Genomic DNA, 27,703 nt, shown 5'->3' with positions numbered 1-27,703 from the left:
CTTTTCAAAGAGTCCTTATCTTTAAAATGGACTAAATGTAAACCCAGGCTCTAAATATTCTCAAACTTTGAGAAGTTTTGTTAAAACCTGGAATCAGCTCAGAGTTTTGCTTCTTGATCTCTACTGCTGGTTTTAACTCTCCTGTTCTTTAGTCCCTATGGCAGCATTATGACAGTATTGCTCATAGGGTATGTCTGCACTACAGCGCTATTTCGTTTAACGTAATTCGAAATAGTTAATTCGAATTAAGCTAATTTGAAATAACGCATCTAGACACAAAAACTAAATTGAAATAGCGTTTTTCTAATTTGAAATAACGAGTCCATATTGAGTGGATCCTGAATCGAAGGTAAGGCTGGCCGGAATCAGTGCAAACAGGGTATCAGGGTCGGACTTAGAGTGTGGGGTTGCTGCTTCAGGCTATCTGAGGTCTGTGCTTAAAGGGACCCAACCCCCTCATCCCAGACAGACAGTTCTCAGGTTTCTCTGCTTGCTGGTCTACCTCGCTGAAGGACAGCAAAGCATTTGTGTCTTGGAGTGCTCTGCTTGCCCTCACTTGGGACACCCTAGCACTCTGCAACATGGAGACAGAGCTGCCCTTGGGTACTCTGGTGTATCTTGTGGACGCATTGCCATCAGCCTGGCTGCACTTTCTGCAGGCTGCCATCCAGGAGGTCCATCAGGGGGCTGTCAGTATCCAGGGGGCCCTGCGGGAGAGCTTCCGCCCTGAGGAGCACTAACAGTCTCTGTGGTCTGCCTCACTGGGGGCTTGTGCCTCATTCCTCCTTCACGTGCTTACACTTACCCCTTCCTAACCCCCCTTTCTGATGTCAAATAAAATACACGTATTTTCAAAAACAGAAACTGTCTTTATTTAAGACAAGTGGGGGGGGGGATGAACTTCTGGGGAGACTGGAGAAAGGAGGCAGAAGAGGGCAGGAGAGAGGGTCGGAGAGGGGAAGGGGAAAACTGGGAGGAGGGAGCTGGAAGGGGGAAGCAAGAGGAAGAAGGGGAAGGAGAAGCTCACGTCTCCCAGCACAGGGTGTCGGGGCCTTGGAGTCCCCAGGGGGAATGGGGAGGAGGGTGTGGCAGTTGAGGTGGGGGGGTGTGGAGATTGAGGAGGGAGAGGTGGGAGGGGGAGAAAGAGTGGGAGGAGGAGCGGGAGCTGGGGGAGCAGCAGGCATGGGAGTGGCATGGGGCAGCATGCTCTGCACCAGGGCCTGCAGATGGTGACAGATGGCACGACCCTGGCTAAGCAGCTCCCACAAGAACTCCTGTTCTTCCTGTGCCTGCTGCTCCGTGATGCGGGTCTGGTCTCGCAGGGCTGCCAGGTGCTGCTCGTGATACCCCTGCAGTGTTGCGGTGGTCCTGTGGAGCCCTCGGGTGCAGGAGGATGTCCCGGGCGGGGTGGTGCGCCCTGCACGCACAGCTGGTGCAGCTGTGGAGAAAGAAGAGAAGTGGTCAATTCTCCCTGGGGACACAGTGGGTGAAGCCCAGCTCCCCCACCCCCTGCGAGGTGAGGATGACCGTGCCCTGCACCATCAGAGCCGTTGTGCTTGCCCAGAGGCCATGTGTGGACTGTCCAGTTATACTTGGGAGTGGGAGGTGCCCTGAGACCACACTGATGCCCCTGTGCCGTGTATAGTGCGACTGAGGTGGGGGGAGCTGTCCCCTGCCTCTGCGTAGATGGGGTGTTTGACAGGAGGGCATCCTGCTGTGTTCCGCCTCGGGGTCAGGAGTGTGTCAGGTCTCTTCACACATGCATGTGCCCATCAGGCCATGGCCCCTGTGTGGCATGCAGCTGGAGCCACCTGCCCAAGTGGCTGCGTTATTTATGGGACGCATGGCCCATGCGTGCAGTCCCTGGTCACCTTCCCCACCTCCCGCCCGGGTAGGGGACAGTGCTGGCACTTACCTGGTATGGCCTCCCCGGACGACCCTGCTGACTCCAGTGCTGGGACAGCTGGTGGTGGCCCCTCTGGTGTGCCCGGGTCAGGGCCCTCAGCTCCTGGCTTGCTGCCTCCCGGGCTGGCGTGGACCGCCTGCATCTAGGATTCGGTCGAGGGCGGGGAAGTAGGGGCAGGGGTTAGCCCCTGCTTCAACACTGCCCTGGTGGCCCTGGCGTACACCAGTCACGGCTCCTTGACTTTGAGGAGCACCTGCTCCTGGGTGTGCCGTTATCCCTTGCGGGCCATGGTGGCCGCTATGCGGCTGTAGACGGCCACATTCCTCTGCCTAGTGCAGAGATCATGGACATTGGGGCCTCCCCCCAAACCTCAAGGAGGTCGATGATCTCCGCACTAGTCCAAAGGGTGTGCGCCGTTTATGGCCCCTGGCTGGCCCCTAGGTGCTGGGGGACTGGGCGGGGGACGGCTGGCTGCTACTGTCTGCCATTGTGCAGCCTATGGGTGAGGGTCTGTGGCTGCTGGCAGGCCTGGCTCTGGCACGTGCCCAGTGGCCAGACTCTACCCCTTTAAGGGCCCCGGGGCTGTGGGAGAGGAGAAGAGTTTTCCTGGTTGTGCCCAGAGTGGCCACCAGGGGAAACTTGGAAGGGCTGGAGGCCCCCTATTTCGAATTAAGTGTCTACACAGCACTTAATTCGAAATAGCTATTTCGAATTTGGCATTATTCCTTCTAGAATGAGGTTTACCAAATTCAAAATAAGCGCTCCGCTATTTCAAATTAAATTCGAAATAGCGGTTTGCATGTATAGACGCTATTGAAGTTAATTCGAAATAACTGCTGTTATTTCGAATTAACTTTGTAGTTAGACATACCCATAGGGAGGAAAGGTTGCCTTACAGTTAAACAACCAATTACAGTGAAATATGGGCTCTACTTCTCACTCAGTCATCAACTTTCTCTGTGAACTTGAACAAGCCAATGTCAGTGGTTCAATTCCTTCATCTACAAAGTAGGATAATATATAGGATTGCCAGATGGTTTCAACAAAAATACTGGATACACTTGACATTACATCACAATCTACATTACATCTTATTGAGAAAATACTGGACATTTATATCGTCTCCTTTATATTTTCTCAGTTTCTTTCCTGAACAGAAAGCTCAAATACTGGACTGTCCAGTTGAAAGCCAGACACTTGGCAACCCTATAATATACCTCACAAGGGAGCTGTGAGGCTAAAACATCACAAATGTTTACAAAGCACTGCAATTGTGCAATCACAGACTGCAAGCAGTGCAACATAAGGGGGCGGGAATGGCTTATCGTCCCAAGTGGCACCACTTTGCAAAAGGCCTATCCTGCTTCCACAGATGTCAGTGGCAAAATTCTCACAGTTAAGTTGAATAAAGGGAACAGTAAAGCTGCCGTTTCTCAGCTCCTGTTTGTTGCAACACAGAACACGAAGTGAGGTGCTGACATCTGCGCTATACGCTATACTAAAAGGCAGTTTTCCGCGCTGTAATATTATCTTGTATGTAGCCTAGTTTAAAATGTGTTTTATGAGTTTAAAACATCATAAAGGTGAAAGTTTAATAACTATAGCACATAATTCCCTGTACCTTTAGATCCACTTCCATCATTATTAACTTTTCCACAGTCTAGACATAGTATGCAGTGCAGCAGTTTGAGCAGTGCTCTGCCTAGCTGACAGGATCAACTTCTCCAGGGATGTAAGGGTAATTCCACCTCCAACTTGTATTGAATCCTCTTTGGAGCAAAAGCTGCTAGCTGAGCCAAAGCTGACACAATATATTGTGCTGTGCAGTACTTATAAGATTTGACATAGGGGTTAACACTTATAATTTCATCTGCTTCGTTAGGGCAAAAGGAAGATATATTTCTGAAAAGAAATGGGATCATTCTACACCATAGAAATAAAAACTGCCTTCACTTATTTTATATTATTTGTAAAGTTAAAGGGCCTGGCTCTTTCCTTGCATACACTGAAGGTAGTGGGGCTTTGTCTACACCGTAGGGTTTTTGCACAAGAAGCTTTTTTTTAAAGAGATCTTCCACAAAAATTTCTTGAGCAAACGTGTGTCCACACCTCAAAAGCGCATCGCAAAAGTGATGTGCTTTTGCACAAGAGAGCGTCTACACTGCATGGACGCTTTTGTGCAAGAAAGTTCACAGAATGGCCATCAGAGCACCTGTGCTTTTTTGGATAGGCTCTATTTGCGCCAGAAACCCCTGTGGAGCGTCCACACATGCCTTTTTGCACAACAGCTGTAGCGCAAAAAGGAGTTATTCCTCGTGGGGAGAGGAATAACTCTACTGGCAAAAGCTGTCGATTTACTCTATTTTTTTTTGCACAAAAATGCGCTTGAGGTGTTGATACTCCACCAGTTTTTGTGCTAAAACCGTGGTTTTTGCACTAAAACCTTGTAGTGTAGACATAGCCTGGGAGTTTGCCAACACATTCAATGGGAGAAGGAGCAGATCCTTAATTGCTTGATTGGATACTATACCTGGATTGCTCATGGAAGTAGAGCCTGCTCTCAAATTCATTGTGCCTGGGAAGGTATATCCTCAAAATAAATCATATAATGACATAGGACATATCTGCCCTGCTGGCTAAGCTGACACACTCCGTGACACCCCACCTCTCTCACTGAGGGCTCAACTCTTTGGCTGGGTCACTCTCAGAGTTCAATCCTCTTCTGGGGTAACAAAAGTCCAAAACAAACAAGTTCTTCTGATTGGGTTCCTCTGCAGTCCAGGCTCAGTCTCCAGTACTTTCTGGGATTCTGGGAGAGAGCCCTGATTCCTAGACTCCTTCCCTGCAGTTCCTAACAGCCTCACCCTCTCCGGGCTTCCCTTCATTCAGGGTATGTCTAGACTACATCCCTCTGTCGCCAGAGGGATGTAAATTAGACATACCGACATTACAAATGAAGCAGGGATTTAAATCTCCTGCACGTCATTTGAATAAAAATGGCCACCGCATTTTGCTGAGTCAGCAGCTTGTCGGCAAAAAGCGGCTGTCAAGACGGGGATCGGTCGACAAAGAACGCCTTTATCGGCCGATTCTGTAAACCTTGTTTTATGAGGCATAAGGGTAGTCTAGACATACCCTCAGTCTTTCCTGATCTGGGATAGAACACTGACCCTCAGGGGACATCTACACAGGAGGTGGGAGGGTGCTCCCTAATCCCAGTGCAAGTGGACAGGCACCCATCAGCTCTCCTCTAGCTGTGCTTGAACTAGCAAGCTAAAAATAGCAGTGTGGCCATGGCACCATGGGAGGTGGCTCGGGTTGGCCATCCAGTTACGTATCCAAGGGGTTGGGCAAGTGGTAAGAGTGAGCAGCTGCCTCAGACTGCTATTTTTAGCTAGCTAATTCAACAACAGCTATTGCAGGTCTGTCTACCCATGCTGGGAAGCACACTTTGATTTCCTGAAGACATATCGGCCTGAAGAGAAAGAACTCAATATCTTGCAGGTTCATACTGTATGTAAACAGTTAAAATCATCCACTGCCATGTCTTTCAGAGCATAAAACAAAGAGTTCAACTCTTTGAGTAACTTCAGGCTGTTTTCCTGGAGTCTTTCCAGACTTTACTTTAAATCCTACTATAGGAGCCTAACTCGCTTCCTGTGATTCCTTTTCCGAACTAGGTTTTTTTCAGCACTTTTATGAGGTCCAGGTGTTTCAGGCTATCATCTGACCTCATTTAGGCTGGGAGGCAGGTTATTATGGCTCAGGCAGGGCTGACTGAACTGTGATGGTTAGACCAGGCCTCGTGTCAGACACATTACAGTTCATCTATAAATTCACAATAAATAATTTATTCAATAAATTTAATATTTTGCCTGCTTGTGGATTACCTTATATATCTTCATTATAGGCCTGATCCAAACCCCAGTACAGTTAATGGAAAGAACCCTGTTGACTTCAGTGGTCTTTAGATAAGGTCATATTTTGGATTTATTTGAGCATTAGCTCGTCTAGTTTTCCTGCTCTATGGCCTGATCAGGGATACCTGATCACTAAAATTTCAGCTGTGATTAATCACAAGCAATTGTGTGTCTGTTCCACAACTGGATGAGCATTTCCACCATGACTACTTACGGATTCAGATTTAAATCTCAGTTCCTTTGAATACTCATGTGTGTGACTTTGAAATTCATTTTCTGTTGACATTTGTAGCAGATTTGTTTATCCAGATCTTTGCAGAGGATGAACGTGGGATTCTGAAGCAAATTCATTTTGAAATGAAAATTAATATCAATGGGAATATTTATTTTGCATTTTTCATCGAGTTCTGTTCAACATGGAGGCCAAATAATGAATGTGTATGGAGATGACCCTCCACAGATGATCCGCTTAAATTAATGTTGAGGCACATTGTCAGGTTGACATAAGGAGCCTGGCCTCACTCCTATGTAGCATTTTCCAGATCTGTTAGGGTATGTCTACACTACAGCATTATTTCGAAATATCTTATTTCAAAATAGTTAATTCGAAATAAGTTATTTCGAAATTACGTGTCTACACACAAAATGCATTTTGAAATAGCGTTTTGCTATTTTGAAATAGCGTGTCCACATTGATTGGATGCTGAATAACATTTAAGGCCAGCTGAAAGCAGTTCCAGCAGGGCATCAGGTCAGTAGTTGCTTTGTGTGGCTGCTGTCTGAGGCTATCTGAGGCTTGTTCTTAAAAAGACCCCTCTGGACAGCCGGTTCTCAGCTGTCCCTGCTTGCTTGTCTACCTCGCTGAGGGACAGCAAAGCATTTTTTTCTCTGCTTGTTTTGGTTGCCCTGACTCGGGACACCTCAGCACTCAGCACCATAGAGCCAGAGCTGCCTCTGGGCACTCTGGTGCTCATTTTGGATGTCTTTCTGCAAGCCTGGCTGCAATTGCTGGAGACTGCCTGGCAGCATCTGCTGCAGCCCAATCCACAGGCCCTCTTCTGGACCCACCCCTGGGGGTCATGGAGGAGCAGCAGCAGTGCCCGGATGCCAGCGTGCCCCGCTGCATCTGGCATCTGGACACTAGCAGTGACTGGTGGGACCACATCGTCCTGGAGCGCTGGGGAACCCAGCAATGGACCCAGAATTTCAGAATGAAGAAGGACACCTTCCTCGAGCTGTGTGAGTGGCTTGCCCCTGCTCTGCAGCGACGGGACACATGCATGAGGCCCAACATTCCCCTCCACAAGCATGTGGCCATCGCCCTCTGGAAGCTCTCCACGCTGGATATCTACCGATCCATGGCGAACCAGGTTGGCATGGGGAGATCCACCGTTGGAGTAGTGTTCATCCACGTATGGCAATCTCCGGCCACTATGCCAGGAAGGAGGAGTGTGAGGAGGAGATGGGCTGCCCTAGGGAAAAGTGTGGGGGGAGGTGGTGGGGAAGGAGAACTCTCAGTCACTCTGGCACCCCAGTGACTCTTGGTTTTGCGTGTCCCGCTGCAGGTGGTCAAGGCCATCAATAGAGTGCCGCTTCGCAGAGTCATCCGCCTCACTGATTTGGACATGGTGATCAAGGGGTTTGGTGCTCTGGGCTTCCCCAACTGCAGGGGGGCAATCGACAGGACGCACATCCCCATCTATGCCCCAGAACACCAGGCCTCCCTGTACATAAACCGGAAGGGATACTTCTCAGTCATCCTGCAGCCGTGTCTGACCACCAGGGCCAGTTCTTGGACATAAACGTGGGCTGGTCCAGCAAAGCACATGATGCGCAGGTGTACCGCAACTCCTCCGTGTGCCGAAGGCTTCATGCTGGACCTTTCTTCCCCGACCGCCACATCAGGGTTGGGGACATGGACATGCCTGTGTGTCTGGTGGGGGATGCAGCCTACCCACTACAACCCTTGCTCATGAAGCCCTACCCTCGATACCTCAACCCCTCCTGACTGTCCTTTAACGTCAGGCTCAGCAGGGCCCGCATTGTGGTGGAGGGTGCCTTCGGCCAGCTGAAGGCCCGATTTAGATGCCTCCTCACCCGCCTGGACCTCTCTGAGTGGAATATTCCACACATGGTGGCAGCGTGCTGTGTGCTGCACAATTTGTGTGAGTGGAAGGGGGAGGCTTTCCTGCCAGCCTGGATGGCAGAGGTTGACCACTTGGCTGGCCTGTATGTGTAGTCCGGCACGGCTTCCAACTGGGAGGTCCATCGGGGGGCTGTCGGTATCTGGGAGGCCCGGTGGGAGAGCTTCCTGATGGAGGAGGAGTGAAGTCTCCCTGGCGTGCCCCACTGGGGACTTGTGCCTTATTCCACCCTTACGTCCTTCCACTTTCCCCTCCCTAACCCCCCTTCCTGATGTCAAATAAAAACACATGTGTTGCCAAAAACAAACTCTCTTTATTGAACATAACTAGGGTGGGAAAGGAATGAGGGTGGGAAAGGGGCGGGGGAACCTGGGAGGAGGGAGCTGGAAGAGGAAGGCAAAGGGAGGAAGGGGGAGGAGAAGCTCAGGGTTGGGAGGTCTTGCCAGCCCACCTGTCTCCAAGCACTGCAGGTGGGGGGGCCTCGGCATCTCCCTGGGGGAGCAGGTATGGAGGGTTGGGCGGGTGGGGGAGAGGAAGAAGTGGGAGCAGGATCAGGAGTGGGAGAAGGAGCGATAGCTGGGGCAGCTGCAGGGGCTGGAGCAGCAGCAGGCACCAATCTCTGCACCAGGGTCTGCAGGTGGTCGCAGATGGCCCAGCCCTGGTCAAGCACCTCCTGCAAGCTCTCCCGCTGCAGCTGGAGGTCTTCCTGCACCCAGTGGTCCTGGCTGTAGACCTGCCTTTGCAGTAACCCCAGGTACTGCTGCTGGTACTCCTCCTGGTTCCGGGTGAGCCTACTAGTCTGGGCGGGGTTGTGCGCCCTGCACTCGCAGCTGGTGCGGCTATGGAGAAACAAGAGAAGTGGTCAGTTCTCTCTGGGAACATAGTGGGTGAAGCCCAGCCCCCCTCTGCAAGGCGAGGATGGCAGATCTCTGCACCATCATGTCCTGCTATCCCTGGGAGTGTGAGCTGGCCCGGGACTGCACCCATGCCCCTGTGCTGTATATAGTGTGGGGGCAGGGAAGGGGAAAGGGGAGCTGTGCCCTGCTTCTGCACAGAGGGGGCTTCTGGAGGGAGGGCATTGTGCAGTGTCCCTCCCTGGGGTCAGGAGCATGTCATGTGCCTTCATACATACATGCATGTGGGTATCAGGCCAGGGCCCCTGCGTGGCAGCCAGCCGGGGCCATATGCCCCGGCTGGCACGGCACATGCACAGGTTGCTGCATGATCCATTATCAGCAAGTCCTACATGTGTGGTCCCTGGGTTCCCTCTCCCCGCCCTGCATAAGGGGACAGTGATGGCACTCACATGTCGAGGCCTCCTTGGCGTCAGAAGACAGCGGTGACCTGGCTGCTGTGATGGCTTGGGGGTCCTGGGTGAGTGGCATGCTCCCTCCAGGCTCCTGCTACTCATGGCTGTTGTCATCCTCCTCCTCCTCCTCCTCCTCTGTGCCCTGGTCAGGGCCCTCTGCCCCAGGGTCGATGACCACCTGGGGGACACAGACCATCCAGCCCCCCAGCATGTGGTCCAGGGTGTTGAAATAGGGCAAGAGGTCTGGGTCTGCCCCTGGTTGGAGCTGTCCCCTGTGGCCCTGGCATAGGCCTGCCTCAGCTCCTTTATCTTCATGCGCACCTGCTCCTGGGAGCGCATGTGGCCTTTGGTGGTCAGGCTGCCAGCCATCTGTCTGTAGAGTGCCGTGTTCATGTGTCTAGTGCGGAGACCATGGACGTTGGAGGATTCCCCCCAAACCTCAATGAGGTCCATGATCTCCGCACTGGACCAGGAAGGCACCCGCCTTTCCAGCCCCTGGCAGGCTCCTGGATGCTGCCAGACTTCTCCTGGGAAGCAGTGGAGGGCTAGCTGATTGGCTCATGCTGGCAACTGGTTCAGGGGCAGTGCCTGTGGGCTCTGGGCTGGCAGGCCTGGAGCTAGCACAGGCCCTGTGGCCAAACAGACTCTACCCTTTTAAGGGCTCCAGGGCGGGGGGGGGGGGGGGGCAGAAGAGTTTTCCTGGTTTGGCCCAGAGTGTCCAACAGGGCACCCTGGGAAGGGCTGGAGGCCCCCTATTTTGAAATAAGCGTCTACACAGCACTTATTTCAGTTTAGCTATTTCGAATTTGGCGTTATTCCTCATAGAATGAGGTTTACCAAATTTGAAATAAGCGCTCCGCTATTTCAAATTAATTTTGAAATAGTGGTTTGGCTGTTATTTTGAAATAACTTTGCTGTGTAGACATACCCTAAAAGAGTTAATTTTCCAGCACTGACAATGTGTGAAACTTAAAATAATAGCAACATTTTTAAAAAGAAACAAACAATATCAATTTCAGTTTGCTCCTCCTAGGGCCATAGTGTGGAAAGCAGTGTGGCACAGGCCAGATGAAAAAAAATGTAGTGTTGATGATCTCTCTTCTTTTGCTGGAGTCTTTCATCAGTATTATCATTAATGCAGTGAAACCATGAAACAGACATATGGAAGTGTTATTTGTTTCTCATTTACCAACCAGATAAGAATATGGAAATAGTTTCAGTCCATTTGTTTGATGAGCTTCCTAAGCCAGTAATAAACAAATCAATACAATTAGTTTTGGCTCATCATCATTTAGAAACCTTCACTACTGAGACACAATTTAATTATACCTCTTGTTCCACAGCAACAGAAAACCTTTGGAAATGGCTATTTTGCCAACTATTGAACCAGAGGGGAGGAACAGAAGGACAGATCAGAAATGGGGGGAAGGAGAAGGTTATCGTCTAAGATGTGCAAGAAATAAAGCATATTGTGAGATACAATTTCCCTGATTGCAATTCTTAAATATTCCTGCCATTAAATCCTTATGAGCAACTCAACGTGGGACCCAGCTGTACAACGACTCTGTATATGACATGCTTCATGTGACTATTACAATTAATATGACATGCATCAATCACTCTTGGAATTGATTACAAAGTGCACTAATCTTAACTGATTAATTAAGCTGCGAAGTGACGTATAGTACTATAGGTAAAAAAAACCCAAACCCTTGCCATTAGTGTGCTAATGCCTTCCCCAAATACATTTTCATTGTAGAGATTAATGCTCTTACACTCTTCATTCTCATCTTTTAACAAGTGGGTCTGCACAGAAGGTGGGTACCTCCTAAATTAAAGGCTTTTTTATTATGCACACAGTACAGTAATACAGCTAATTGCAACAATGAGTGATAAGGCAGAACAAGGCTCCAAATCCAAGACTCCAGACATATTTTTTGGGGACGAGACAGGTGAAATATGACCCTGACTTTTACACAATTCATTTCCACTTGCAATTATGTAAAAATTTCAGAGCACTTTCATCACCACATTCACATCAGAGCAGCAGAAAGTACAGGTTGAACTTCTCTAGTTTGGAACCCTTGCGATCTGATGGGTGCAGACCCAGAGAATTTGCCAAACCACGCGAGGTAAATATTGTAGTGAGTGGGTCTCTATTTTTATTTCACTGAGGCAAATAAATGGAACAACACTTGCAATTCTGCTCAATAATATATGACTGTATTGAAACACCCTATATAAGCCTACTCCTAGCCAAGGCTTATCAGCTCTCTTCATAACCAAGTGTTAGCATTGTTACACAATTTTACTGCATTGGCACAAGGAAATAAGTAGATAAAGAATAAAAAAACATGTTTATGCTTAGCAACATTATCAACACTTTCACTGCTTTTTGGTTGCTTAGAAGACATTGAGAGGTAATTTAGAGTTAAATAACAGCACAGAATGCTGAGAGCAGGATTGGTGGCTGTAAACAAACTTTATGGGACCACGGGAAACTTGGCCACACTGATGAAAAGTGGCCATCTGGCTAACTAAAATCATGCTAGACCACAAGTGTTGCTGGACCAGAGCATGCTGGACTAGAGAGGTTCAACCTGTAGAATTTTCTACCTAAACTAGAGACCTTCACGCTTGGAAGTGTTCAAAATGCAGATCTCATTTTAGGAGACGGGACACTGCACTAATGCACATCCAAAGAGAAAACTATCAAACAAACCTATTGAAAGCTAGCAAATACACATATTATACTTTAAAGTAATTAAGAGGCCAGGTATTTAAGGGCAGCCACTTTGTGCCACAAGACCCAGTCCAGTTTGGTCATAAATCCTGGGGTGAACCAATCCAGAACAAGAATGATCTTGCCAAGAAACAGAGTGGCTACATCTACATTGCGCTCTCTTGCACAATAACATGTGCAAATGAGGCGTGACGATGAATATCGCTGTGCCTCATTTGCATACTTAATGAGCCATATTTTTTGCATAAGGGGCTTTTGCACAAGAAAAACGTGGCAGAACGGCTCTTGCTCAAGAGGGAGGTTTTGCGTAAGGAGGAGCAGTGTAGACTGCGCCTTCTTGTGCAAAAGCCCTTTGCGGAAAATGGCAGCTCATTAAGTATGCAAATGAGGCGCAGTGGTATTCATCGCCACACCTCATTTACATATGTTCTTGTGCAGGGCAGCACAATGTAGATGTAGCCAGGAAGTATATGGAAGATGTACCCAGGTACCACTGGCAGGAATAGTCTCTGCAGTGGTAGCAGAGAGGATTGCAGCTGTTCCTGACCACTGCACAGCAGATGGGTGAAGGCTATTAGTGCCTTCTGCCCTTTCCCCCTCACCGACCAGGCCACTCAGATATTGAGGTTTCAGTTTTAGACTTGCCAGGAATTTAGTTCTGGGGGGACTAATGCCTTTGAGATATCTGAAGTCATTGATTTAGAAATAGCAAATGTGTGAGTATTTGAAAGATCATGTTCTCTTCCTATCCTGTGCAGGAGTCTATTATATTTATTGCAATGTACTTAGTCCTGGACATCTTGCATCCAAATCAGCTTACAGGAAGATTCTGCACAAACAAAATTAATTATCTCAAAATTAATTGCCTGGATGTTTAAAGTGCATTTCTATTAATTGTCTGTTGGGGAATTAGTGATCAATACTTTCTATAGTATCATTATATCTATAGTAGAATTTTAAAAAAAAGAACTAGGTACATTCATGGAGGAAAGGTCCAATGGTGATTAGCCAAGGTAGGCAGCCTCTGGTTGCCAGGAGCTAGGAATGGGAAAGAAAGAATGGATCACTTGATGGCCACCTATTCTGTTAATTTCCTCTGAAGTATGTGGCACTGAAGACAAGATAATGAGCTAGATGGACCTTTGGTCTGACACACTATTGGCTATTGTTCTGTTCTAGCTTTCTCATAGTTTTATATTTGAAAGATATAAAAAGAAAAAAATAGTGATTAAGTTTAACAACAAGAAGGAGCTGCTGGGTTCTCAGCACTTTGGAAAAATCAAGCCATTTACTTAGTAACCGAACTTCAGGCATCCACTTTTTACACCTTGGCATAGATACATAATGACACAAAGACACAGGTATTACAGGTAGATGGCACAATGGAGGAGGGGATTTGACTGCACATGTGGCAGGAACGAGTATGCTTGCTCCCTCTGAGAGGTCTGCTTTCAAATTACCTAAAGGTGGAGGCAGTCTGCAGGTTAAACACCAGTGTCACCAGTAAGGATTTTGGACTGCCGATTTAAATGGGCATTTATGACAAGAATTGCCCCAAGCTATGCTACTAGTGCCAAAGTGACACTGCCAACTGAGTATCTCAGCAAGACAATCACAAAGGGAGTATCTGAAGATTGTCAGAAAGTAATGGGATTTTTAAAAAACCTCTTATTGAAGCCTTTACATTTCACTCAGCAGAGTCTGTGTGCTTCATGTTTGTTTATGGTTATTGTCCCTGGCAGAGTGTCAGTGCAGTCTAGTGTAGTTCTGAATGCGTACCCCTGCATATATGTGGTGTTCTAAAGTTTAACACTTTTGCTTCTCTGTCGTCAGATGTCTGGATCGTAATCCAACAGAGACAATCTAACAGCACTTAAATCACTGTCTGAGGAAAAAGACATTAAATATGGCAGAGCTGATAAAAGTAATAGGCGACTAGTGGTGAAATGTACTGTTGGCTGAGCTCTGTTAATAAATTCATCAATTGCTTCTATAATGTATTGTCACTGTTAACTGGTTTGGGCAGGGGAGGGAGAATGGTGCTGCTCAGGCTACTAAAAACAATTTTGGAGGACATTTGCACTGTTCAGACTGAAGTGCTTTGCTTTCCTAGATTATCTTTGAAACCCCCTCCTCAGACATACAGGATGTGATGCTGGCTGCATGTTTTCAGAAAACAGTCAAGAAGATGCTGCAGTTGAAATGCGGAAGTTATGCACTTTGGAACATGAGGAACTTTGTAGAAATTACAAGATTCTTAGCAAAAGTATATCTGGAGGTTGTGGAAAGCTGGACATTTAACTGATTCCTGAATAACCCCAAACCCTGGCCTATCTCAGGCTGTGTCTAGACTGCAGTCTTTTTCCGGAAAAAGTTATGTAAATTGTGAACCGCAATTTGCATACCTTTTTCTGCTTCGTTTGTCGGAAGGGGGTTTTCTGACATTTGGCCTGTCTACATGCAGCCAAATGTCGGAAAACCCTCCTTTAGGGCATATCCCTTCTTCCTCGTGAAACGAGGTTTACAGGGATCCCAAAAAATGCGTCTGCTCTTCCAAAAAAAATTTCGGAAGAGCAGACGCATTCCTTGGATGCGGCAGAGTTTTTCTGGGATTCCTCTGGTATCCTGGAAAAACTCTGTAATATAGTCATAGCCTCAGCTTTTTTGGGGGGAATTCCTAGAACTGTCAAAAAGAAACTAACTCGGGGTGGCCAACCCATGGCTTGCGAGCCGCTTGCAGCTCTTCTCCAAATGGCCCCCACACCCAGCTCCCCTCCCTCCCTCAACAATTCTGGTACGGCTCTTGGCATTTTTTCTGCCGCTGTTTTCGCTCTCCTTGTTAAATGGGTTCGCCACCCCTGCTCTAACACATATGCCTCCTTTGACTTCCAACCCAAAAGAGCATGAGAGCCACACGAAACATTGCTACTCAACACTGGGAGTTTGATGTGAAAAAACTGAGGCACATTTTCCAGGCTCTTCAGTGCTGTATGATAGAGGAAAGCTGCCTATGAATAATACTACTGTAAAAGGATAGGATAGCTCTGCCTCCACTAACACTCAATATCTTTACTGATGCATAACTTCACTTATTGCTTGCTGGCGTCATACAAAGTCCTTTGAAATCAATGGCAAGACTCCAGTCTTGTCAATGCTCATGATTTGATTGGGAGTCTTGGAATACTTGGTGCTATTCATAAAGCCCCAGCTCCTGGAGTCATCTGATTACCTGAGGATCTCAGCTTTCATGGAAACAAAATGAATTTTCTGGCCCTCATTCTTTCACAAAATAAAGTAGAAAAATATCAGCCCTAAAAGATCAAAACCCAGAAGGCAAATTACCCCTCCTCCCCTATATTATTTTTAAATCTCACATTCGTGACAATGTGATTTGTTTGGGAAGTTGGGATGACCCTGACTCCTAGTTTACGAATGTTTGGAGTTGAGAGCTCAGAGGACTTTTGTATGAGGCCCTAAATGCATGCTTGGATTCTGAGTAGCTGCTCTATGGTATGTACCAGTGGAGACTTGATGATGATGGCATGTGTCAGTTCTGAGTAGAGAATTTCCTGCAGCATCTGATGATTGATGGCTGTACTATCTTTTGCTGCACCAAAGAGCCCAAATCCAACCACCATCACCACACTTTTAGGACTAGAAGGTAAGGTCATTTGAGAGAAACTGTTCCCCAGGATGCCAGTAGAAACCATGAGTTTGTTGCTGCAAGTCAAGAAAACCCATTCTGGAAAAAGTACATTTACTGCAATGAGTACTAATTCAAATAGAGACAGAGAGATTATGTGGCTTTAGCTGGACAGCAGATTACCTATACAGTTGAACCTCAGAGTTATGAAACCTCAGAAATGTAGTTTTCTATAATTTTGAAATGTTCATAACTCTGAATAAAATGTTATGGCTCTTTCAAAAGTTTACAACTGAACATTGACTTAATATATCTTAGAAACTTTGCTATGCAAAAGAAAAATGCTGTTTCTAGCTTAATTTAAACAAAACAATTTCCTCACCTCACCAATTTTTTTTACCGTTCCTCTTCTTTGTTAGTAGCTTACATTTAAAATGGTACCATACTGTACAGTATTTGTTTTGTTTGGGGGGAGTGTGGTCTCTGCTGCCTGACTGCATATTTACAATTCCAAATGAGGTGTGGCTTAACTGGCCAATTCATAATTCTGGTGTTCATAACTCTGAGATTCTACTGTACGTGCAAAATTACATTTGCGTCTCATCATATAAGTAATTTTAAAAAAAATTAGGTAAGTGCAAATAGATATGATAAAGTACTGTTAGATTAAGCTTCAGATACACAAAGTCTACCTAATTATGTTTTTTTCTAGAGCAATATCTAATCACTGAGCAGGTAATTCAGATCCCAAACTAGCCTGTTGATTAAGTATCTTAGTGAACTCTGCTTTGCTCATCCCGGGTTACAAAATGTTCTTCCAAGAATGTCAGGTTTAGGAAGTTTGTATAGGGCTAACTTCTTTTTTGGAAAAACTTAAAAAACAACTAATAGTCTAGCAGCACCATAAAGACTAACAAAACATATAGATGGTATCATGAGCTTTCGTGGGTACAACCCCCTTCTTCAGAAGACTGGAGTATTAAAAGTCCAGATCCAAGAAGAAGTCAGAGAATTAGGCCTATAGATCATGTACCAATCATTGTTCAGTAACCCTGCACACACTGCACATGCTAAGATCTAAAGTCAGTAATCTAAAACACCATATTACTGCTTTGGTCCAATATGCTATTATGCCATCAGGTTTTACACAACATTAATTTATTTCAATGAGGAACTTTGGCTTAAAAATTGATGGCAAAATACAGCATGTAGAGACACGGCTCTCCTTGTGTTTTAGTAATTTTAGATAAGATCAGTTGAGACATTTCTGCAGATAGTTAGAAGGTGAATTAATCTGAAGAATGGTGGGAGGCGGTAGAAGGCCATGGCTTTGGAACAAACTCACCCACCCTAATGCAACGGGGGCAAGTGTGCCATATTTAGGGCATGCTACAAAGCCCATCTTTTTATGTAGAATTTTTTCCCAAGAGGGTAGATGGAATGGGAGTGGGCATTTGTGTTTGGGGGCAGGAGAAATGTGGCAAACATGAGTTGAGAGGGTTGAAAGATTCTGGATGCAAAAGGTTTTGTTAGTGACGTTAGTTCAGCTTGTATTTTTGTAAGTAATTAACTGTGCATATAAACTGAAATAAAATAACATTTGTACATATGCCACAGATAGCTCACTTCCTCTTGCTGCATGACCTAGAACTTTGTAGGCAATTGAAATCTCAAATATAAAATTGCAACAGGTTCTTACATTTAATATAGGATTAATTTAGTATGTCACCTGAAAATAATTTTAGATGATAACTGTAGATAAAGGAAGCAATATGTAAGAATCCCACCTAATCTAAAGACTCACTAAAAGGGATAACTGACATTATAGTCTTGCTTCAGAGAAGAAAGTCTTTCATAAAATCACTCCAAAATCTAATTTCTCTGTATAGAATCCAATTGCAAATGGTTAGCGAGAGTACTCTTATACCAGCCTCTTTCAGTTCAGCTGCTGAGCATTAATTCATGCCATAATGAAAAGCAAATCTTCAAAGTCTCTTGCTCCCTTGAGATTTAATACAAATTGATGACACAACATGACCGTATCACATCATCTTTCTTCACAGATTATTTTCTTTGTTAGTTTCACACATTTAATCAACCATATGAAGATACTACCGCCTTTTTCAATTTCCAGACTGATGATCTCCTCCTTAACTTTCAGTCAGCATATATGTTAATACTGATTGAATGTGTATTGATTTTGTAGTAATAGTTTATGTGAATTGGCATATAATATTTAAGTTTAGTACCCTAACATAAGCAGAGGAGGTTCTGTGTGCACATCACTCAATGAGCATTGTAATGAATTTGCCTGCTGCTATCACTGGTAAACAACTTGCTGAGTTAGATAGAACATTTCCTATTTTGTATACCTTGTCTCCTAATTGTGTGGCTGACATTTGTAATAGAGCAGCTATCCCTTGGATCTTTCTATTTTTTATTTTGGCAAAGTTATCTTTGTAATATTTCTCTCTCTCGATATATAAAGGTTTAACTGGAGCTTTCAAATAATCTCCACACAGACAGAGCATTCATCAACAGCCAGCCTGTTACTTCTCCATTTCCAGAGCTTACAAGGAATGGTGCTGATAATAATTCAGTAGGTGGAACTCTACCATCTGGGTCAGAATCCCAGAGCTGGGACACTGTGCTATTAGAGGTTCTGTGTCTGAGTCTACTCTCACTTTATTACCTGCTATAAGTCAGCAGTGAACAAAGCCAATCAGGTTATACCAGCATAACACTGCTGACAGGAAATAATCAAGCCAGCTGTCTTTTTGGAAATATCTCCCATAAAGCCAAAAATTCACCATCTCGGTCGATTAAAGAAGTCAAAGGTTTCTTTGCAAGAATAGAGAGGTTAGTCCCAGTTTGCTGATTCATGTCAAGTTTGAGTAATTGCTAGAGATGATCCAAAAATCTGAATTTTTTCAATAAAAAAAGCTTTCCATAAAAAATGTTCATGAAAAAAATCCCCATTTTTCAACTAGCTGTAGTAACACCTTTCATAGCTACACTTTCCCTGTAGTTTCAGTAAGATGGTTTGTCTTCACTTCCATTCTTAAATGCTCGTGTGCTGCTAAACAGCTGCTTTGTTTCATTGCAGAGGTGGCTGCATTTGATTTTGGGTTCATAGTAATGTTAATTATTTCATCTTCCATCTCAATTTAATTTAAAAAAATCCATCAAGATTAACTCAACTCATTAAGATTTGTTATAAACAAATGCAGTGAATGATCTCATCTAATTTCCCAGTAGATTTCCCAACCCTTCAATAAAATCAACTCCTCTTTCTCACGGAAAGAGGGCAAATATGTATTAGTTCCACTAGGACTGTACCACTGGGTCAAGAGTTACTAATGTTGCTGTCACATTCCAGGGAACAGTGTGTGTGTAGGGGTGCCACTGCCTGCCCCACAACCTTGGGTGCCTCAAAATGCTTTGCTGTTTTAGCTCCCAACCAGAATCATGTGCAAACATCCTAACAGCATACAGCTCAAACTCCGAGTGTGTGCGTAAGCTATAAGCCTGGTCCAGCAACTGTACCTCAGCAGCCTATCAACAATACTCCAGTTGTACTCTGCCTTCAAGCAGCCTTGGTTCTAACTGCAAGGTGACCCTGGCACCAGTCCAGTCCCGAATTTCCCCCAAATGTCTGTTCTGTGCTGTCCAGCCCTCTCCTGGTCAATTCATATATTAAAGGTATGTTGCCCCTGTAAAGGGTCAATATTCAACATCTTACCATTTTCAGGGCCACCAGTGGGTGGTGGGAGTCGGGGGGGAGAGCAAGGGAGCAACTGCTCTGGAGTCTGGTCATTTAAAAGGGCTCAGGCCTCCCAGCCACCTCAGCAGCAGCAGTGGTCAGAGCTCCAGGCCCTTTAAATCACCACCAGACCCCTGGGGGGTACATGCCCAGCATCTCTGCAGGGCTGTTTGGGGGAGATTAGCCTCGCCCTTTCTGCCTGAGGCTCTGGACCTTCCAGGGCATGGAGCCAGGCTTGTCTTGGGCCCAGCAAAGTCTGTCCTCAGCCCTGGTTATTTTAACTGCAGTTACCAAACTGTTCAGTTTAAATACAGCACTGGATTCATTTTGGATTAAAAATAAAACAAATTATTTAAGTACAAGTGTATTAAGCGAGTACAAGTTTAAGGCACAGAAGTCAGAAAGAGCTATGAGAAAAATAAAGATGAAACACTTTCTAGCAGCTAAAACCTTATAAGCTAGTCTTGGTTCAAGGTGAAATACTTAGTGCATATTCCCAGCAACAGGGACTACTAAACTTTCTGATTAGAAACCCTCCCAAAGTCAAAAGGCTGGTTCCTTCATCATCTTAAGTGAACAAAGAGAAAGAGACACAACCTGGGTGGTTTTGCCCCTCACTTTCCAAGTCCAGTTAACCTTTGAAATGCATTATCCTGAAGAATACCCCTAGATAAATTTCATTCCAGAGGGAAGGATGGAGACATGGACTCTCATGGTGATAGAGGTCCATGTTGCTAAAATGCAGACCAACCTGTTTCTTCCCCCCTTTGTTGCCAAAGAATGTGTACTTAACAGGTGAATGCTAAGTCTGTCAGGGAGGTGTGGCATTCTGTAATTTTCCAAGATCTTCGAGATTTCATGTCACTCAATCAATTGAGTGGCATTGAGGGTCTTAGGCCATGTACTGCTGCCCAGCCTTCTCCCCAGCACCAGCGGGGGTCTTGATGCCTGTCTCCAGCTGCATCCCTTGGTGCCCCCAGGCCATCCCCTCCCCCAGAGCATCCAAGTTTGAACAGAAGTATATAGTACAAGTTGGACAGATCACATGCTGTGAATTTTTGTTTACTATCTGGGACCTGTTCAAGACTTGTACAAAAAATACCCACGACTAGCCTTAATGATTGCCCACCATCTTCAATGACACCTGGCTAGAGGTGTCAGCTTGTCCTATGTCTTTGGGAAACTGGTTTACTCCCTCCCCAGACTTGTCTGGTAAATAAATATTGGTCATAATTACAGCTTCTATTCATAATGCTTAATACTCATTTTGTACATACATTACACAAAATATTAATGATCTGTGTGATATTTTTTTAAAATCGTCTCTCACAAACCATATTATAACAATAATGAAAAGAATGTGAATACAGGAATGTTTTTGGTCACACACCTGCAATAAATACAGACATAAAAAGTGATTTGAAGATGACACTACATTATTCTGGGCCTGTTCAAAAGGCATCTAGTGTCCCAGATCAATGAGAGCAATGCTGAAGCATATTCCCTTCTCTCTGCTGTGTGAAAATGCATTCGCCAGAGAAGGCGAATCCAATTTTAACTGACAAAAGAAAAAGTGCAGATGGACACAACTTCCTGGGTATCCTGTATCAGCATTTCTGGCATGCATATAGTGTGCTTCTTTAAACCAAATACAGTTGGACTTAATTTCTTTAAGCAGCAGCCAGATCTATGTGACCATGACAGCCTCTGTGGAAATGACCAATGAATACATAATTCCAAATCTCTGCATTTACAATCTGCCTCTAACTCCAGCCAGTCTACCCTAAAGCAGTTTGGCAAGAAGGATACAATATTTCAGAGACGTAAGAGAGAGTCTCCACTCCTCACCCTGAAAGCCAGCTGGAACTAATTACTAATTAGTATAGAGGTTAATTTAAAGCAATGTTTCTTGCACTCAGAGAAGAACGAGCAAAATGTTCTGACCCAGATCCTGAGTTGCCACTGAGGAATGCTTGGTGCCGCTCAGGTGGGAAATTGCATCTTCATGCTCCTCCAGTCTGGGGTGGGTCTGAGCTCAAGGTTGCTTTGGCTACCCCTGGACTCTAGGCCATCCTGGCAGCCTAAGAATACCAGAGAGCCCTAGCCATGTCCCCATAAGTTCACACTTGTACCCTGTGCAATCTGCATGGTACCATGCCCTAGCGCCTCTGGTACCTGTGGCTATCCATAAACTGGATAATCCTCTAGGGGTCAGGCAAATCCACTTTAGAGCAGTTCTGGAGAGGTCCAGCAGCACAGTCACCTAATAGGATCGGAGTGTGAGCCTATGGGTACAGTTGAGGCTCAAGGCCACTGTAAACTTCCCAAGAACATGGGGAAGAGTTCTTGAAGCAAAACTGTTGACCAGGGAAGAGCAGGATAATGATTTAAGCACTAACTACACTTCTGAGGTACCTAGCACTCCCTAGAACGCTAACACAGTGCCTCTATTTGGGGGACTGAGGTGCTATGTTCAGCAGCTGCATGGGAAGTAATGTAGGGAGTGGTTATTTCACCCTTTAGAGTGCTTAGGGTTCATGGGGCCCTATGCAGTACTATTAAACTGGTGCCCCTATGTTCAATGGCAGACCAGGGATAGGATTTTATAATCTTTTATAATCTTCAGTAACACACTAATGAAATATTTTAAAGCAAATTTTAAACTAAAGTCCTGTAGACCAGCACAGTAAGTTCAGAAATTGGCAGTATATATCTGGGGTTGGCAAATGCCTGTTTAATGGCTTCCTTACCACTTGAAGAGCTCTTTCACAGGTATAATGTTCTGCTAATAGGTTGGGCAGGCTTTTTCACTTTTAAGTTAACTAGATCCTCTCCAGGGGAAACAGAGTCAGAGAACATGAATAGGAAGAGGTAGGTGGGTCATGCCCCAAATTTTTGGGTGCCCTATTATGCAGCTGCATATTCTGTGTATGGGTAAGGCTCATCCTAAAGCTAACATATTTCCAGCTAAGTCACATAAGATCTTGAACCTCAGAGACTTCATTTGTTATGGCATAAGAATGCATACTTCAACTTTTACCAACCAACTTTTCAAAGGTCTATATGCTGCAATTCCACCAACTTTGAAGGATATATCATCACATACAATGTTCTGTACAGAGACACAACTTTGCCTGCCTGCCCGCCCACCCACCTACGCATGCACGCATGCAAATTCTTCTATACCAACACCCTTGCTTAACCTGCTGGGGTTCTGTAGGTTCAGTAGATAGTACTTCCAAGAATAGAAAGGGAAAGGAGGGAAAGGCTCAGCCCAGACTAGCACCCTTCTTTTGATGATCTACTAGCATAACAAGAGCTATTAATTTGACTTTTCAAGTGAGCAACACACACCTTAGGGAATGGAAACATATGTCAGCACCATTAGCTGAAAAAGAAAAAGACATTCTTGAAAACAAACACACAGCACTACACCTTTGAATAGCCCCACAAGTGAGAGCTTAGTGAAAGAACTAGGCCATGCATCTGGTCCTAGAAAGTTGACCAAGTCAGGTGCTGTCAGACTAGTGGGAGGGAAGTCAGTTCTAGAGTTCAGGAGTAAATGCTCAGCCATCAGTGGCTACATATTTAAAAATCAGAGGTGGTAGTTAGAATACCAGGTGACCTCAACTGCCACAGAATTAGGGAAATGCTATTTCACCCATTTCTAAGCAAATTTCTTAGAACAATATATTAGGGTTGAAAGAGAGCTCGGGAGTTCATCTAGCCCAACCCCCTTCTCAAATTAGGACCAAACCCAACAAAATCATCCTAGCCAGAGCTGTGTCAAGCTTGGCCTTTAAAAACCGCTAAGGATGCAGATTCTACCATCTCCCTAGGTAACCCATTCCAGTGCTTCATCTTCTTCCTAGTGAAAGAGTTTTTCCTAATGTCCAACCTAAACCTCCCCCACTGCAACATTAGATCTGGCCCCATGGACTTGTGTGTGTCCAGCTTTTCTAAACAGTCCTTTATCTGTTCTTTCACCACTGAGGACTGCTCACCTACTCCCCATATTATTCTGTCTTGCTGTCTAGAAGCTGACTTTATCTGTGGAGACTGACCCCCCCCCAAAAAAAAGTTTTCCCCACATAATCTGTCACTAAATTGTCTTCCCCATTCAGTAACCTTCTTGTACTAACATTCCTGTAGAAACTTTTCTTTTTACTCTTCACATCCCTTGCTAGCTGCAACTCCAATTGCACGTTGGCTTTCTGATTACACGCCTGCATGCTCAACCAATATTTTATACTCCTGCCTAGCCATATGTCCGAGTTTCCGTGTCTTGTAAATATACCATATCAGTCCCAATCTGCCCTCATATACAACAATAATATCACTATATCATGTCAAAAGCTTCTTCTAGATCCTGGTGATCAATTACTGAACTTTAGTAACCTTTTGAGGGAATTTTGTAAAAACATTTAAAAAAACCTATTGATATTATTCATTAATTTTGGGGAGATTCATTAAATCATTGCCAGAATTTGAACAAATTATCTAGCCATTTGGGCAAATTTCTAAGGGACTGTATTTCTATTTTGTGCAGGACTTCCTTTACAAAACTGATGTTATTTTCTTCATTGGTGTAGTGTGCCAGTCAGTTTTAAATTCAATTTATAACATTGCAAGTCACCAAAAATTATTCAACCACAAGAATTAACAGTGACCAGACAAGGGCTAACATAACATAATAGAAGAAAGTACTTATGTTCTAACAGTGTGAAAAACAACGTCTCTCCAATATACAATTGGCAAAGAAACTTGGGTAATATACAGTTGTGTGCTAAACAAGGACACACACAACAGTTAGAAACTATGTTTCGCAGTGTCTAGCCAGTAGGTATTAAGTGGCCAATTTAAGTTGCTATGGCAGCATAAATTGAGAATGGATTTGCACGGGTGGTTTTATGTCTCAACCTTGATGTTATTTTAATGTAGTCTTCTATGGGTGTATCTATATTTTATATTTAAAATAAGTACACTACCTAGTCTCTTAACCACATTTAATTCAAGCCCTGGGTGCTTAGTGGGTTTGGAGCTCTTGCTTTCAAGAGCTAATGCATTTTGCATTAGTGCTCTGGGTCAAGAAGCCACAACCTATGACACCAAGGTGCTAATATTTTTATGCTTGTGCTGTGTAGCACTAATACCTAAGCAACCAAATCAATGCTACAGATCATACAATGTATCATCTGGAGTTGCTCACCCTTAAAAACTTTATGTCTTATGGTCTATGTTGCAATTACACACTTTGTCAATGGTTTAAACATGAGTATGTAGTCATGGTAACAGCACTGGCAGCTTGATGGAATCAGAAGGGTATGAAAAAGCAGTGGAAGGCAAAAATATCAGCCTCAAGATGAGCAGGTCCCTGTTCCCTAGATAGCCAAACAAAGACTACCCCAGGCTAATCAAGACACCTGATGCCAATTAACCTGCAAAATGATCAGTTGAGGTTGTTAGGCTAATACAGACACCTGACTCCAATTAACCTGCAAAGAGTCAGTTGAGGCATTAGGCTAATAGAGACACCTGGAACCAATCAAGGCCCCCACTCAAATTATTTACATGCTCTCCCTCCAGTCAGTTTCCCAAAGAGGAGGAGTATTGCTGAAGGACTGAGTAAGAAAAACACTAACAAACCACAGGGAAGGAACCCCTGAAGTATAAGTGAAGAAGGGAATTGAGGGAAGGGTGGGGCATTTCCACCCTTCCCCCAGAAAAATCAGTAGTGGGGGTGCATCTGAGGGGACAAGAGATTGAAATGTCCCCACCATTCCTGAAGGGGCAACAGAGATTGGGATATTCTCCTTCCCATATCCCATAGAGATGAAAGTGGCTCAGTAGGCTGTAGCCCTCGTCTCTAAGCTGGGAAAGGGAGGCCATATTGAGGGCCTTAGTGGGCCTCTGAAGACAAAGAGTCTGCTCAGAAGCATGGGACCCACCAATACCAGGTGGGAACCTTCACACACAGTTCATTGAGACATCCCTGCCCACTTTCCTACATAAAAGACCATGTCTAACCACAAATCTAACAGAGCATATAGATCCAACAAGTTCTTTAGTTACAGCAGAAGTCTTATGAAGAGCTGAAACTTAATTATCTGGCCATTAAAATGGTAAAAATAAAATGTTTTGTTGAGGCCAGTATGCTTATAATTCATAAGCAGAAAAATATTAGGTTACAATTTTTATATATCATCCTTTATACAAAGGATCATAAAATACTTTGCACTGACATATAAGCTAATGGCTCTAGTAGTAGTCTGTTTTTTCTCAATGTTTACTTAAATTGCAATGAAAAACAAGATGTTCTATTTCCCATCAGATAACCGTGGATTTTCCATCAATCACATGAAAGAGCACAAACTTGGATTGCTACAACAGATTTGTACCATTAGGCTTTACCCTCTGCTGCTGGTTTCAGAAACAAACCAGAGAAAGGGGGGCATTTTACTCATTGCATGGAATACCTAGAAAACTCCATTGGCCAGGCAATTTTAGTAAGAAAGTTTGAAGTGAAAAGAGCTGAAACATTTTCTCTAAGCCTATAATCTCTCAGACCTGTTCAGTGCTAGACTGATAGGCCTTTTTAAATGGTGAAGTTGTAAGACAATTTGAAATTGTACTGAAGACAGCAGATGCTTCCCCAGGAACTAGGAGAGTCAATGATGGCATATTAAACACTTCCAATCTTACTTTCATGTAAACCTTATATTTGAAACCAATAGGATTGGCTTCCCTTCCTGCGCTCTTCATTTCTTTCCTTTTGCATATCACATTTTGTGGGTTATGTTTACCAGTCTTAGCCTTTGAAAATATGTATTGATTTTACATACTGCTACTGTATGTTTTATCTGAAATATATAAGCACCTATACTAGTGCTATACCTGGGTAGACATCTATCAAATTACAGCATTTAATTTAGTCTAGACTTTGCTGGTTTTAGAAATTCCTAGTGATGTTCATTCACATAATAAAAGTACAGATTCTATTAGAATTTTGTAGTTGAGTTTTAGTGACCCAATTTTGCTAGCATTAGAATCCTGATTTAATAGAATCAATGTTTGTTTTCATTGAGTTTGATATCATAGTATGTGGAGCAATAACAGAATAGTAACACAATTGTGATTCATATTCATTAGGCTTTTTTTTTCAGCTACTTTTACTCATCTAATGCTATAAGATCACTTACAACAGCTTGGATATTCTTATTTCATCCATCAAAAATGCCTAAAGAAAAGAGAAATATGATTCTAGTCATGTTATTCTAAAGGAATTAATTTGAATCATTGTCACCTTAATTGCTGCCATTCAGACTGATTTTTATGATGAGCTCAAAAAAATTTAAGTGTGGTTTCAAATACCTACCTCCGTGTATTGAATCACCTACCTAAGTGATAAAATGCTGCCACTTTTTGGAGATCATCTTCTTATTGCTTAGAGCAATTTCTAATGCAAATGAGGAATGATGTAGCAAAGCTATTTAGAAATGTTCTTGCATGGGCAACAATGATGCCGGGAAATCTGCAGAAATCAAACCCCTAGGATAAAGTCATGCTACTTTGACTTTTCTTTGTAAGTTTTCTCCATGAATCCTAGGGGTAGGTTTCTTCCCTGAAAAGCATGAGCCTGAAACAAGTAAGTAGGAAAAATATAGAAATTATTATAAAAAACTATTTGGGTATTGAGCAAGAGAAACAAGAGCTGTTTAGTCACCAGTTATTTAGCATACGTATCTTCTCCAATGAACAGAGTTCCCCTTTTCATTGTTTGTAAAAATGTGCTCTTTATTGTTCTGAGACACTTTCCTTTGGTCTCCCCACACTCCCTCTCAGTTCATTGTGAGTTTGGGTGGGCAAGGAATGAAGCATTGGCCTTACTATATATTATGGGTTCTATAGAATATATTTCTAATTTTACAAATGTAGTTAATTTGGTATATTTAATAAGAGTTGTTGAATGCTCAGAACGCTTGAAAATCTGGCCACTTATTTATGCAGATAGAAGTCTAACTTATGGTTGCCAGATGGTTTAATCAAAAATACTGAATACTCTCCCCCCCACACACACACCCAAAAAAACGCTGGGGAAAAAATTCTGTTGAGAAAAAAAAGGGAGAGTCCGAAGTTGTTGAGCAAACAGACAACTGGTGGCCGTCTGCCATCTTGTCTCTCTGCTCCGGGCTGGACAGCTCCCCTGCGGAACCCAGTATGCACCCAGGATTTTTGCCTCCTGGTCAGGAAAAAAATCAGAAAATACTGAACATTT

At 44.3% G+C, this 27,703-nt stretch overlaps 1 protein-coding gene across 3 annotated transcripts in view; it reads right to left on the bottom strand.

Annotated features, from left to right (window-relative positions):
- Positions 1–27,703, bottom strand: part of ST6GALNAC3 (ST6 N-acetylgalactosaminide alpha-2,6-sialyltransferase 3) — a 339,199-nt gene that overhangs the window by 80,231 nt on the left and 231,265 nt on the right. The window contains exon 4 of one of the 3 annotated variants that reach the window (XM_075936280.2): positions 1,031–8,809. The exons of the other annotated variants lie outside the window; for them this stretch is intronic. Coding sequence (XP_075792395.2) covers positions 8,284–8,809 — 526 coding nt within the window. The 3' untranslated portion in view covers positions 1,031–8,283. Of the gene's footprint in view, positions 1–1,030; positions 8,810–27,703 lie in introns of those variants that run through there. 3 annotated transcript variants of the gene reach the window in all.

Source organism: Pelodiscus sinensis, chromosome 9 (genome assembly GCF_052426305.1).
Source record: "Pelodiscus sinensis isolate ZL-2025 chromosome 9, ASM5242630v1, whole genome shotgun sequence".
NCBI classification, from domain to species: Eukaryota; Metazoa; Chordata; order Testudines; family Trionychidae; genus Pelodiscus; species Pelodiscus sinensis.
The sequence above is the reverse complement of the archived record's forward strand: the minus strand, read 5'-3'. Positions and strand labels throughout refer to the sequence as shown.